We start from the raw sequence: 15402 nt of genomic DNA, 5'->3' as shown, positions 1-15402 counted from the left end.
TTTTCATATAAAAAGACAACAGATGGTTCAGTCTTTATTTCCAGTTATCATAAAGTCTCCTCATGTTGGGGCGACTGTTGCTCATGAGCTGTGTGTGTGTGTTAATGTGTTAGTTTCTGTTTCTGATGAGCAGTTGGCACCTTGCATGGCAGCCTCTGCAATCAGTGTGTGAATGGGTGAATGTGACATGCAGTGTAAAGTCCTTTGAGTGGTTGGAAGACTAGAAAGATATTTAAGATATTTAAGTTATTCTGAGCTTCAGTGATTGAAGATGTAAAAACATCAACCCTGTCAGAAGTCCCTTTGGGAATTAAGGAATCTTTGCACAATTAAAATGCAGTTTTAATCCTCAGTGTGGATTTAATGCGACAAACTCTCCCTCCGTTTGTTAGAATGGAGCTGAAGGATTCTCCCGATCTGTGAAATATTCATTGCTCTCTGTTACTTGTTGCCTTAATGTAAAGTCAGCCCTTTTGTACTTGCCACGATCCTGTAGGTCGGGCTGTTGGCAGGTTTTGATCTAATCCTCTGAAAATAACCTTGCAACCAGGTTAGCAGTGCAGCGTAGGTTACCATGGTGATAAAAGCGAGCCAGCTTTGTGATATCGTAAACCCAGAGTTAAGTCCAAAGATAGCTGGCTTTGTGTGGTACAGGCCCCTGAACTCCTTATGTTTTCAAAAACTAAAGTAACTACATACACTGAAGGTCAAATCACAAAGGAAATTAGGCAAATGTTACACATTACTACACGAGCACTGTATTATTTCCATACACACATACCCAGTGTATGGAAATAATACATTGTGTATTACAGCCTGCATTACATTACAACAAAATACCCAAGACTTTATTATTATCAAGCGTATCATGGCAACACAGAAATCATTAAAGTTAGAACACTTCTACATTATCCTGACATGACATTTTGTTGTTGTTGTTTGCAGTACGTGTCATGGAAAAAGACAAGAGCAGCTTCCTGTGTTATTAATTGCAGAAAACAATCTGCTTCTCATTGTCAGAAGCATTAGACCATTAGAACATCAGCGTGTGTGTGTGTGTGTGTGTGTGCTGGATGATGAGTGAGTGCATTTACAAGTGAGTTAATATTTGTGTATTTGCCTGCATCCTTAACTCAGAGACCACACACACACACACACACACACACACACACACACACACACACACACACACACACACACACTGCACCTAAAACACTTCCCTTCCAAAAAAACCATCCACACTCTATCAGACCCACCGCTTCACGTCCGCCCCCCCGGCTGCCAGCAGCGCTGGTCGCTGGCAGGTTTGGCTCTCGTCCTCGGCACGCTCTCCACGTGAAGAGGTCCTTGTATGTTGGTGGCTGACCTCCGGAGTGCCCGCAGAGAGAGGCCTCATAAAGACAGCCTTTGATTGGAGGAGATCGGAGCCCTCCAGCAGCACGGACTGTCAGTTTGACGCTCACACCGGGAGCTGACACACTGACCACCCCAGAGCATCGGAGCCTGGGGGTGTTCAGCGTGTCAGCTCTGTGCAACTTGTTATCATTCAATTACATATTTAATGTTGTCCTTTCTTATAATCTAAGTGCAATGACCCCTGGAGAGAGTTTAGTTCAGTTCACTGTGTGCCAGAGCTGCAACGATGAATCAAATAATCAATTAGTTGTCAACAATTAAATTAATTGCCAACTATTTTGATAATTGATTCATCAATGTGAGAAAAATTTATTGATTCCAGCTTCTTAAATGTGAATATTTTCTAATTTCGTCACTCCTCCATGACAGTAAAGAGAATATCTTTGGAAAACAACTGAGGATGTCATCTTGGGCTTTTTTTCACAATTTTTTTGACCAAACAACTAATCGATTAATCGAGAAAAAAATGTATAGATTAATTGATAATGAAAATAATCGTTAACACACACACACAGATGGAGGTTGAGTTGCCATGCAAGGCACTGGCCTGCCCATCAGGAGAAACTAACAAAACACAGAGCATTGATTTGCTGGCAGGACGCAGATTTTCCACTTTCAGGAAGGGCAAATTCATGACAGTCAAGCACAAAACAGAAAATAATTAGTGATGGAAAACAATCTTTTGTAGCTTTATCAGAGAGTATGTCGTGCTCTTTCTCTCTTCTGCAGAGTTTATGCCAGTGGATCCTGAGCGTGAAGAAGAACTACAGGAAGAATGTGGCTTATCACAACTGGAGGCATGCTTTCAACACCGCCCAGAGCATGTTCGCCCTCCTCAAGTCAGGACGCTTACAGGTCAGTGCAGCCGGTCACTGGTGAGGATGAGCTGATTTGTTAGATAGCCTTGTACTGAGTCAGTGGAACATCCACTGAGTCACTGATTGAATTCCTTACAGGCAGGCAATGTGTTTTACTATTATCCTTGCTTTAAAACAAACTTATTAAGTTCATTATTTTAATAAATGTCTAACTTTCCTGCAAGTCATTTTCAAAGCATATCATTGGTTTCCTATCTTCCAGGCAGCCAGGCAGTTATTTCACGACACTGTAGAGAATGGTGAACTTTCTTTCAAACAAGTCCCTCATTGATTGTGCGTCCAAGCACACGCCGACCATCCAAAATTTAAATAGTTTGCTATTGAAAAGCATTGAATTAATCATGCTGGACAATCAAAAAACAAACAAGAAAACAAAAGAGTACTTAGTCATCTTTTGCTTTGAAAAGGTTGGTGTTCAGCAGCCATCTCACAGGTCCTAAATGTCTTCCCTGAATGCACCACAATTCCTGCTTACAGGTACATCTCAAAAAATGAATGGTGGAAAGGTTCATATTTTTCAATTATTTAATTCAGAAAGTGAAACTTTAGCTTTAGCTTTTGAACTTTCAGCTAAGTGATAAGTGAAATACATCAAGCCTTTTTTTTTGTTACGACTTACGAAATCAAAAATCCAGTAGCTCAAAATATTATAGGAATAAAGAATAAAGAATTTCTACCACAGAAATGTCGACCTGAGAAGAGCTCTGATCAGCTAATTAACTCAAACACAGTTTCCTGAGTCTTTAATCTCTCACTTTGTTTCAGTGAGCTTCAAATGAACTTTTCCACAAGATTAAAATTTTTGGAGATGCGCCTGTACATGCAACAATAGCATGTACAGGTGCAAAAACAGCAACAAAAAAAGAATGCATCAGTAAAGCCATCTGACAGTGTCTTTCATGGTGAAGTGAAATGACTTGAAGCTGTGTTGTTGCAGTTAAATGTATGTGGTGTGCTGCTAATGGGCTACTATAAGGATGGTTAAAATGTTTCAGAGGTTCTGCTAAAACCCCAAGAATAAAATTTGGAATACACTAAATGCTTTCTGTGACCCAAACATAGTCATTTCTATCAGCAGCTGCAGTCTGGAAATATCAGTATGGAGCCCTGACTTCAGCTCTGGTGTAAAAGCTGTTGTGTCATATGCAGAAACGGGCCTTGCTATGAACTCCAGGCTGCGTGCTGAGCGCCCACACTGCCAACAATGTGACTTACAATGAGCTAACTGTGAGGCTTTTGTTTGGTCTGACTGTGGCAACAGATTGTCATCAGTTAACCAGCTGTGTGGGTTGTAACTGGTGTGCTTTTCACCCCCATCCTCTCCTCTCACTTGCTCCGCTCGTCCATCTCCTGACAGAATAACCTGAGTGATGTGGAGGTCTTGGCTCTGATGATTGCAACTCTCAGCCATGACCTGGACCACAGAGGAGTCAACAACTCCTACATACAGAGGTACAGCAGGAGAGCATGAGTCATATCAAGTATGGGTGTGATTGTGTGGGAGCACACTGTATCCACTCTGTTTCTTACTTTGTGTGTGTGTGTGTGTGTGTGTGTGTGTGTGTGTGTGTGTGTGTGGGTGCGTGTCCAGGAGCGACCATCCACTGGCCCAGCTCTACTGCCACTCCACCATGGAGCATCACCACTTCGACCACTGCCTCATGATCCTCAACAGCCCTGTAGGTGCACTCGCTCACGCACATACGTAGGAAGCCAACTCTTCATTCCTCTCTCTGCACCATCCTTCTACCTACCAACTACCAAATCAGAGGGAACATTAGTCCTAAATAGTTTCTTACTTTGTCTAACAAAGCAGTAGATTTCAGGAGGTGAGAAAGACCCTAGCTGGACAGATAAATTAGGCAGGCAGATAAACGGATCAGCCAATATCAGCTTCTTGCAGATATATCAGTGGATCAGATGTATATGTTGGCAGATAAGTAACAAGAAATAGCTGTCCAGAAATGCCAAACTAGGTCTGAGGTCATTTAGAGACTGTGTCACAATTATACACTGTGCTCACCAAAGAGCACTCACAGGATTATTTTCCCACTGTGAAATATCCTGCTCACTATGTATCCAGTATCAGTGCACATCCAGCCGACAGAGCATTCAGCATTCATTTGGTAAGTGCAATATTCACTCTCCTTTTAGCTCTGTTATAGGATGCTTTTACATATGTAGTTCAGTTCATTTGGTCCGGACCAAGGGCAAAAACATTATACAGTATAGCATTTTTCAGCCGTCTCGGTTCCTTTTCACACCACGCTATTTGCTCTGGTCCAAATCAGTTGATGAGTTGGTGAAACAAACCAAAATGCAGTAACACAAGTCACATGACAACACTCACATCACTCATTGGCCGGATGTGTCTTTAAATGTGTTTCCTAAACTGCTCTTCAATTGCTCAGAATTAACATGCGGGAAAATTCCAACGGAGCTCCCGGAAGTGAAAAAAGAGAGCAAAAGGCCAGCATTATAAATTATATAAACAACGAAAGATTTTGCTGTTAAGAGAAGATATAACTTTATTAATCCCTCATAGGGAAAATTTAGGTTGACATAGCAGCACAGAGGAATGTAAAATAGCAGATGCAGAAATGTAGAATCAGTACCATTCAACATAGATGTATAAATATATACACACTGTGTACACACTATATACGATTAATATACAATTAACATTCTACGTTTAAATATTAACACACTATTTGCACATTATATAAAATAAATATACAATAGTTATTTACAACCATATAAGGGTGTTTCTGCAACTATGGTCACTTTTGACCTCCCAAATTAAAAAACAATCAACCTCTATGAATTTTGATTTAAACTTTAAGAGTCCATAATACATATAAACAAGTACACAAAAATGCATTGTGTCATTAAGATTTTAATCTGGAACATGTTTTTCATCAATTTTTCTTACAAAATGTCCTTCCCGCAACATTTATTTCTTTAAATTCAAAGAAAAAATTGTAATTATTACATTACTGCAATTCTAATGTGTTAATCATCTCTACTTAAGTGATTTTGAAGTGTTCATGCTAATAAAATCATAATAATAATTCAAATAAAGCAATGATGCGGTAATGACATCTTCAGTAAGGACACAATTTTAATGGTAAATGTCACCTCCTGTTATCTTCAGATTTACTAACATCTTTTATCTTTGGGGTCATTTTGACCTCAGGAAAATGAGTTTCACAGAATATGAACTGCATATTATTTTTCCTGCAGCCCACCAGAGAGTGTGAGTGCACCTTGCTTTGCATTTTGACTTGTTCACTCTTGCTAAAATGAGCAACCGAATGTAGGCATACAAGTAGGTCTCCTTACCCATACACATGCCTCCTTTCTTAGTTTGTTCATTTTTGGAAGAAACGTGCTGGTGGTTGAAAAACTACAGTAGGGTCAACACTAAGGGTCTCATCCTCATCAAAAGAGGATGCTTCACAATCAGGGTCCTCAAAGACCTGTGACAAAACCTCGTTAAAAATCTTTGCTTGGAGGTCCAAGAGAAATGGTTTAGAAAGTTGCTTTGCAAGTGTTGTTATGTGTGCTCATTCCCATATGTTGTGAACTATTAGTGATCTCACAGAAACCTTAGTCCCCTCCCCCACTGTGAGAAAAACATTAAAGTTCTCTGGAATTGTATTTTCCCCTCCCTCATGTCGCGTGAAATATCAGTGGTTCTTGCTCTGCTACAGGTATGGTCATGGTAGGTTGGGGCCCTAAAGCAGTGACCTCAATATCATCCAGAACAACCACAACAAATGTGTGCAAAATGTGTGTAAAATGTATACTTTTTACAGCTAAAACTTGGTCTCATCTATCGTAGCAAAAATTACATGTTTGTGTTACATATACAATCGCCTTAATAATTTGTACTTTAATAATTTGCCTTGAATTTGTCTCTACCGCAACACAAGGTCTTTACCGCGACACCTAAAGCTGCTGCGGTAAAGACATGTTGCGGTAATGATATTTTTGCTAATATTGCAAATAAATGGCAGTTAGCAATGCCTGCTTCATTAGCTTTGACTCTAATGATCTAATATACATGAATTCAACAGTAATATTAATAAAAAATTTTAATGTAGTTCAAAATACATAATTAATAAGCTGTATGGTAAGGACACACAATAAATACTTCAGAAGAGAAGATTATCTTTACATTGTTTTTCTTGATCTTGAGGGTCACCTAGGGTGGGTGGCCCCACCTGCCATCCATGTGCTCACTTACTAACTTCCCAAGAAACTAGATTTGTTTTGCTTTGAAAAAAACCTTTACTATGGAATTCGTTTAGTGTTGCGGTAAGGACTCAGAAGTGTGGGACAGGTGATTTTACATTAAAAAAGGATATAAATCATCAGTAAACAAAAAAAAGATTGTAAACTTGTTGTAAATGAACATTTATATCTAACAATTTCATTTGAAATAATGTCATATTTTAATTGAATTACCTTGTTCTGCGTATCCCAACATTGAGACCACAGTTGTGGGACATGAAGAAAAGCGGTGTTTGGACCCATAAAATGCTTCATAAATGTTATTAAATCACATTATTTTGTGATTATGTTTTATGTCAAGATGTGTAAAAACAATATGCATATATTTATCAAGCATCATATGACAAATTATAACATAAATCCAAAATGTCACTGCTGGGACTTAAAAATGCCCGTAGTCGCAGAAACACCCATAAATATATATAAATAATAGAGTCCGTCAGTTTGGTGCTGTGGTGTTGTGGAGCCTGGTGGCTGATGGCACAAATGAGCCTCCAAAGCGCTTTGAGGCTGGGGGCCGGATGAGTCTGCGGCTAAAGGTGCTGAAGCTTCTTGTGTGTTGTCGACTTAATATGGTCATCAGACCCAATTTCTATGACGCTCCGCACCTCTTCACGACCCCAAGTTTGTCCGTGAGTTACCATGGGGCTATGTTGCTCAAGTGCATAAATCGTCAACAAACACTCATCCCGTAATGCACAGCGCAGCTGACTACGGCAGCTGGTTTAGTCCAAGCATGCGCAGTTCTTCCAGCAGTTGTGTCTGTTCGAGGTCAGATCAGGTTCTTACCACAAACAAACCTCTCCAGAGTTCGTGTGAAAGTGTACAGAGGCCGTAGACCAGGGGAACCACCAACCTTCCGGTTAGTGGACGACCACTCTACCCCCTCAGCCACAGCTCTATGTGTCTGTCTGCGGCTGAGCAGGTCGTGTACTGTGGCTCCATCAGAGCTTTGCTGCTGCTGGAAACGAGGCTGATGAGAGTGGTGAGTGTGAACCAAAACAGAAAAGAGAACCAAACCAATGAGCTGAAAGTCACTACAGCTGAGGGGAACAGAGTTGGGAGATAACTGGTTGTGGGTTGGTCACTACGAGTGACCTCTTTCACATTACACACAGTCATTTGGTCCATTATTAATCTAGAAATATTGATAATATTTTAATATAAATTGTGAACCAGACCCCTGACTCTGTAATGTGAAATGGGGCATGCATTGTGCCTAAATCACAAAGAATTATTACCTGGCTCTGCTGAGCTTTTTAGCTTCCTCTGGTGCATTGTCTTGGTTTTACAGCCCATTTATGGTATCGCTGAGTCTGAAATGCACTCATCAATCCCCCACAGGCATCCGTTTCCAGTAAAAAAGCTCTGCACAAGTACCAAACACTTACTACACTCAGCTGATGTTAGAGATAACATGCCCACGTGGTGCTGCTGCCTCCTGACTTGCGATTACACTTACATGTGTAGCAAAGGAAGCGCTTTCACTGTCATCGTGGACGTGTGTAGAGACGGGAAAACGGAGGGAACAAAATCATCAGGCAGTCGTATGTCTCTTCACACATGGATTTTATCCTCAGTTATGCAAAACATGACATTAGCTGCCCTTTCACAGCTGCAGCCGAATCAGTATGCAGCAGCTGAGCTCTTGGCAGGCACAATCAAGAGGCTCCATCTCACTGCTCTCCTGGTGTCCCTACATGGCTCCCGGCCAGCCTCCAGAAATGATTTCAAAATCACTTTGCAAAGCTCTGTGTTGCCTTGCACGTTGCACAGCAGGTCTCGCATCTGCTGTGGTCCTTTAGCAGCAGCTATTAGATGCCCACGTTCTCTTCCAGATTCCAGTTAAAAGGCGGCCTGCATGCCTTTTCTGTTGCAGAAGACGGATTCCAATGCCAAAAATCACTGTAGAACTAAATTATTAACTGCCTATAATGTAATAAAACTGGAAATGTAATAGCATGCCCATAATGGAATAAAATGTTGAGCACATAAAGCTTAACTTTTTGCGTGTAATGTAATAAGTATTATCCTCACTGTGTGGATCCTCCCTTAAGCCCTTTTTGTGTTGGGAACATCTCGTTGCCAACTCATCTAGACTTATTCAACTTCCTGGTGCAGCTCTCAGTGCAATCAGCAGTTAAAATTATGTTAATGTGTTTACTTTATTAAAAAGTTTAAGTTCTTATGTAGAGATAACTCATTACTAAAGATCTACTGCCAGGACTGTGGAAGTAGGCAGCTGAACTAACGGACACATCTAACACTACCTCACCAATACCACACCAATTTATGTTAACGCGTCACATTTTATAAATAAATAATAAATAATAAAACAGCCTAATAACAACAACAAAATGTAACCAGTTAGCATATGAAATGCAAAACAGTTATTACATTATGTTGCCAACATTTTTATTACATTTTAGACAGGTTATAACATTCCTACAGCGACCCAAATACCCAGTGTTACTCCGGGGCCTCCTCAGTGTGTGTGCTGCTGTGTTTTACCTGGTGTAGGCGATTCAGTTATCTCTTCCTTTAGAGTGCTTTATAACAAAGGGTTTACACTTCACAGCTTTACAGTGCATGGAAACTCTCTGCAGTGATGCGTAGCTCACATAATCATGCAGTCACAATAAAAACTGGGTCGTGGTTCAAATCACTTCAACTTAAGGTTGCCAAGCTCTCGTCATAAGAAAACAATGGCTGTTGATCAAGTGCACTGGCCTGAAAGGGTCGGTTCATGCATATAACAAAGTACTCAGCGCTAGTATTGTCTAGCCGTACAGATAGTTATGGTTTTATTTGCTCAGGTTTTGATATCTGCCTCGGCCAACACAATGGAGACCAATGGAATTTCCTTTGTCCCTTTGGCCTTGAAATGTTTACACATTTACAAAGAATTTCAGCGACAACGTCTCTTTCCACAAATTGGAACAGTGACATTTCAGAGTGAAATCAACCTGTAATCTCCAGATCCACTCACATGGCCAAAGTAAATACATTTGGTGAACTCTCACAAACAATGCTAGCATCTTGTCTGGCCTGACTTTAAAGGGACGCGGAGCAGGGTAGTCCAAAACAGAGGAAGCCGTCATATAATAGCTTATTAGCTGTGTTGCATCTTTTCATATACCTCTGCTATACTTTATCCATATGATTTTTCACTTCTGTTACTGTACTGGGTGGAGGCAGAAATCTGAGCCAGAATTATCCAAAGCATAATAGCACTCCTCAAACCGGTCACAGTTCAAATCATTTCAACCTGAGGCTGCCAGGGAAACACTGGTGTGCTAATGGCTGTTCACAGGCCTTAATGTTGTTGCCTGCTTTCTGCAGGATCGCTCTGTCTTATTTATTATGGCCATTCTGCTCATTTTCCAGCTGCTAGCCTACCACAGAGGACTCTGAGGACTCAATAAAATACAGTGACACCAGCCTGCCCTCATCTTTATGGCCTCAAAACAAACTCTAAATAAACTCCCGACTCCACAGCACCACTTAACCCCAGCGCTGCTGGACACATTCAGACATGTTCACACAGTTACGAGCGCACACCACAGATGGGGACTCGAGTTTGAGACTCGGACTCCAGTCCAACTCAAGTCGCACACACAGTTACTTCAGACTCGACTTGAGACTCCTCCTCAAAAGACGTCAGACTCGACTCGGACTCGAGGTGCGGGACTCGTGAACAATGTTTATATTTAGGAAACGTCTGATGAGCTTGCCGTTATTCCCTCCCTCTGTGACCTATAACCTGCCTACATAACACGTAGCATCTGCTGTGCACGGTTAAAAACAGGTTACAGCTTTATTGATTTGAGAGTCAGGAGGATGTGTTGATGTCATTAACTGCATTGCACAGGTTGTGCTCTGTAAGTTAAAAACAGGTTACTGCTTTATTGTTGACCATGTAACTTTACGGTAACGTTACAGGGTTTGTTGACTTACAGTAGTTTATAAGATGTTATTAATTGTAGACACATTGTACATTAGGCTACATGGTTGTGCTCTGTAAGTTAAAAACAGGTTAGGTTTATTGTTGATTATGCAACATCACAGTTTTATTTAGTTAACGTTACACTGGGTTTAAGAGTCTGGGGAGTGTGTTGACTTACAGTATTTAATAAGCTGTCAATAATTGCATTGCACATTACATGGTTGTGCTCTGTAAATGAAAAGCAGGTTACAGTTACAGAATTCCTTATAGCCATGCAGTTTTATTAGCAACCTGGATTGAACGCAAGCTCATGAGCATTCATGCAAATACACACTCTTGAAATGGTGTGTGCTTTAGCAGCCTAGTGTTGTCATGGCAACCCCCTGGGAGTCTATCACAAGACACACTGTAGTCAACGCTGTCAGTACATAGTCTAGACTCCATAGAGGGTTGCTTCAGACTTTCATATGTGCTCTACACTTATAAGTGTAAATCATTAAAGAAAATACAGCGCTGTTCGTTACATAATTCTTTCCCTCTGTCTCTCCAGGGAAACCAGATCCTGAGCGGCCTCTCCCTGGACGAGTACAAGGCCACTCTGAAGATGATCGAGAGGGCTATTCTGGCCACTGACCTGGCCCTGTATATGAAGTAGGTACCAAATGTCAAGCCCAGATGGAAATCTGATGTGAGAGGGTTGGAGGGGGGAGGGGTGGAAGACAGAATGAGAAAAGGCAATTTGGGCAGAGGGAAGGTTTAGAAGTATTTTGCCTGGGGGTGATTACATTCACTCAAGACTTCACAAAACTGGTCCAATCTCACTTTTTTCATCTCAACAACAGCAAAGATTACGCCCATAATTACATTCCTGGACACTGATAAAGTCTTGATTACACTTAGATTACAAGAAAGCTGTTTTCTTCTTACTTTTAAAATTTAGTATTTACATTCTTTTAATGGGGACTTTAAAGCTACTGATTGAATTGCAACTCTGTGTTGCATGTTGTGGCGTTAACAGAGTATGCTCACTGCCCAATGCAGTATGATGCAGGCACTCTTGGAAAATATTCTTTTATGGAAGATACAAAGTCACATAATGGAGGGTGGGTCAAGTCATTTAAAAATGTATTAGCCAAACATTTGAGTATAATCTAACAAGCTCAAAGCTGTTTCTCCTGCTGATATTGAATTCTTTGTTTATGCCAAACTTTTAAAGTGTATTAACTTGCTTTTTTGGCCACTAGGGGGCAGCATAACAGGCTGTAAACACAACATTGACATATTATCATCATTTAGTCATATTATTGAGCTGTATTTGTGAACATGTTAGCTAACAGTTGCCTATTTACACATCCAGCAGACAAAGAGCAACATTAGCATCCATTAGAAACCATGTTAGTGTCCAACTGATGAATGTTATAAAATATAATTCAATCTCCTTTTAGCTCTGGTTTGGTCTACACCAGCTCCTGAGAAAAATATCTGGCTCTTTAAATGCTCCACTATGTTCTACACTAGGTAGGGTACAGCAGGTTTATCAGAGTATTATTTGTGAAAACAGCTGCCTGTTGAAGGCAGCTCTCATAAGAAGGCTTATGAGAGCGGCTTAGAAGCATCTTAGCAGCTCAATAGAGCTGCAGCGATTCTTGTTAATTCTCTGTAGGTTTGTGACAATGGGTAACCTTTTTAAATAACTTTTTTTTTTTTACATTTGATTGACTTTTCATAAAGAAATATTGATTAGAGCATCTTCAAGGTGTCAAAGGTCATCTGAATGAGCCTTTTAGCCTTCCCTACAACAAAATTCAGAAGTGCAAAAATGTTTATCCTACATTTTAATCCTACATTTAATCTACATCTACAATCTACCTAAAAAATGATTGCAAGGTATATTTACTTACTGTTATTTTGTTGTTTATATTTTGTACAGTTGTATGCATTGGATTGTTTTGAAAAAAAGTCAGTTGAATAGCATGTAAATGTCATTACATTTTGGTGGATTTTGGTGAAAAAATGTTTGTGGAATATAGTAGATCTCTACTCTTCCTTCCTTCCTTCCTGCATTTTACTTCCTTTTTTCATTTTTTCAATCCTTTTTTTCACTTTGTACCTCAGTGATTTCACATCTTATCTCATCCCTCTTTCAGTCTAGACAGTGGGTGGCAGAGGAGGTGGGTACTGTAAGTTATATATGAGGATAATTAACTGCTATGTCATTGAACCTGTGTGTGTGTGTGTGTGTGTGTGTGTGTGTGTTGTCAGGAGGCGTGGGGAGTTCTTTGAGCTCACCAAGAACAGTCAATTTGTCTGGGAGAACGAACATCACAGAGACTTACTGAGGTAACAACCCTCCAAAACTCAAACACGCTTAGTGGATGATATACAGTGCAAGTACATAAATGATGGGACAAACACTTTTGCAGGAATAGTTTAACATTTGTGGAAATATGCTCATTAGCTTTCTTTTCAAGAGTGAGATGAAGAGCCTATGTGTTCATTTCAGAGCTGGAGTCAGAACGTGGTTAGCCTAGCTTAGCATAAACACAAATGTAAAAACGGCAATTTGTGGTTTCAGGAGGAGTTGAAACTATTTCTTGACAAACAGCAGTTTATCTATCTGTCCAGTACTTAGTGCTGCAAACTCTCGTGCATTGACACTTTTCACAGGCTCTCACGCCGCACGTCCATTTTCTAATGCAGTGGAAAAACTGGTAAAATCACAGCGTGAATCGACTCCACCCAGTTGATGCAACACCTGCGTATGCAGGGATAGTAATCAAGTTGCCAAATACAGCAAGTTTGATGTAACTGATGTCTTTCACCAAGGTAAAATGTAAAAGAGAAGTATGGATACATGAAGGGGAGAAGGACTATGTTCCTATTACATTTAAGACAAGAATATGGCCCTGTTATGAAAAGTGCAATGAGATAACTTTGTGAATTGGTGCTATTAAATAAAACTGAATTGAATTTTGATCTTATTCACAGTGTGTTGCGTTTAAGTAGGCTAGCTGAAAATATGATAAAAGCATGTAAAAATGTAGAAATGCAGTGTTATTGAAATACTTTATTTGGGTGGGTTTTTGTCTGTAGTTTGGCAAGTGTGCTGATCAGCCATTCTTATTCATCATTGTCCCTGATTATTTACTTGGCTTTTATCAATACGTGCTTTAAAAATGTGACTTTATCTGCTGAATTTTTTTATAAAATTCCGTAGGGTTGAGGAGTGATGACCGACCACTATGGTGATAATGTCTCATACATACACACCAGGCGGCTGTGGCTCAGGAGGTAGAGCGGGTTGCCCGTTAATCGGAAGGTCGGCTCGGCTCCTCCAGGCTGCATGTCGAAGTGTCCTTGGGCAAGATACTGATCCCCGAATTGCCCCTGGTGGCTGTTCCACCAGTGTATGAATATGTGTGAATGTTAGTTTCTGTTTGAGCACTTAGGCTCAGTGTATGAATGTGTGTGAATGTAGTGTAAAAGTGCTTTGAGTGGTCGAAAAGACTAGAAAGGCATTACAAATACGGAGCATTTACATACACAGAAATTGCACCAACATCACCAGTCTTACTCCACAGAGCAAGGTTGCATGCTTCACAAAAGTAACCATAAAATAATACAACCATAAAAACTGGAAAAAGAAACAAACAACAAAACATAAGCAACAATAGACCAACACACAAGATTGCACACATTTTGACAGCACAAGGTGAGACGAAGGCCAGTTTAAATAAAAGTGTCTTCAGCTGCTCTTTGAAGGCGCTAATAGAGATCGTAAATCTAAAGGAAGAGGGAGGCAGTGTGGGAGCCACCACTTCAAAGGCATGGTCACCTTTGGGTTTCAGTGGCATGAGAAACGCCCAGTAAATCCTAGTCTGAAGACCTATGTGACCTACTGGTGATATAAGGGTGGAGAAGGTTAGAGATGTACGCAGGAGTCTCCAGCTAACTTGCCGGTTTTGGTCTCTGCACAGGCAACAGTGGTACCAAACCTGGCATGACAACAGCACCTTGGGAAGCTGCACCTGGCTATTGTTTGCCGAGAAGTACTTAAAAGATGTTTTTAAGTTGCAGTTTGTCAGATAATAGTAAAGCAATATTTAAAGCAACATTTAATTTTGTGTGAAACAGCTCAATGAACTACAAATCTGGTCTCGCAAAATATACGTCACCAACATGTTAACGCTGTAATGCTAGTTACCGTTCATTGCTTGCTTGCCACTAGCTAGGAAACTTAGCTGTGTTCCACACACAAATGTGTCTCACCTGATGTGTTTAATCCATCGACTTCTGGTCCTACAGACTTGTGATCTACACATATGAGCTCTTTCAGTAACGTTAGCTTCAGTCATTGAGAGAACTAGTTATGACGTCACATATGCGACTTTTGGGTTTGTGGTCTTTGTAAATACATATTTTCACAGTCTTATACTTCAACAGTTATATGACACACTTCGACTTTCTTGACTTAAATTTTCTTAAATTATCTTTTAAAACTGAAAAAACACCATATGGGTAAATCAGGGCACAATTCAAATTGTATCAAAAAATTTGTTGTCTCTCGCTGTTGACTACCGTACATTTTCTTTCCGAAATAAGGTCCCATGTTTGTACACCAGAAGGGGAGGCTTTCTATACTGCCAGGCTAGCCGCTTCCCCTTGTTTCCAGTCTTCATGCTAAGCTAGGCTAATCACATCCTGACTCGAGCTCTGTACTTAACACACAAGCATGAGATCTCATTCTCAGAAAGAAAGCAAATAAGCATATTTCCCAAAATGATAAACTATTCCTTTAAGAGGGACAGAGCAGGACTTTGGTGTACTGTATATCTGTGTGCTATGAAATTACTGTTATTAGTTATT

General features: G+C 40.3%; 1 protein-coding gene across 3 annotated transcripts in view; it reads left to right on the top strand.

Annotated features, from left to right (window-relative positions):
* Positions 1–15402, top strand: part of pde5ab (phosphodiesterase 5A, cGMP-specific, b) — a 98065-nt gene that overhangs the window by 72341 nt on the left and 10322 nt on the right. For all 3 annotated transcript variants that reach the window (XM_046065104.1, XM_046065103.1, XM_046065101.1), the window contains exons 14-18: positions 2146–2271; positions 3652–3746; positions 3886–3973; positions 11087–11187; positions 12799–12876. In XM_046065104.1, coding sequence (XP_045921060.1) covers positions 2146–2271; positions 3652–3746; positions 3886–3973; positions 11087–11187; positions 12799–12876 — 488 coding nt within the window. The remainder of the gene's footprint in view (positions 1–2145; positions 2272–3651; positions 3747–3885; positions 3974–11086; positions 11188–12798; positions 12877–15402) is intronic.

The sequence above is a fragment of the Micropterus dolomieu genome, linkage group LG12, assembly GCF_021292245.1.
Source record: "Micropterus dolomieu isolate WLL.071019.BEF.003 ecotype Adirondacks linkage group LG12, ASM2129224v1, whole genome shotgun sequence".
Classification (NCBI taxonomy): Eukaryota; Metazoa; Chordata; class Actinopteri; order Centrarchiformes; family Centrarchidae; genus Micropterus; species Micropterus dolomieu.
The sequence above is the reverse complement of the archived record's forward strand: the minus strand, read 5'-3'. Positions and strand labels throughout refer to the sequence as shown.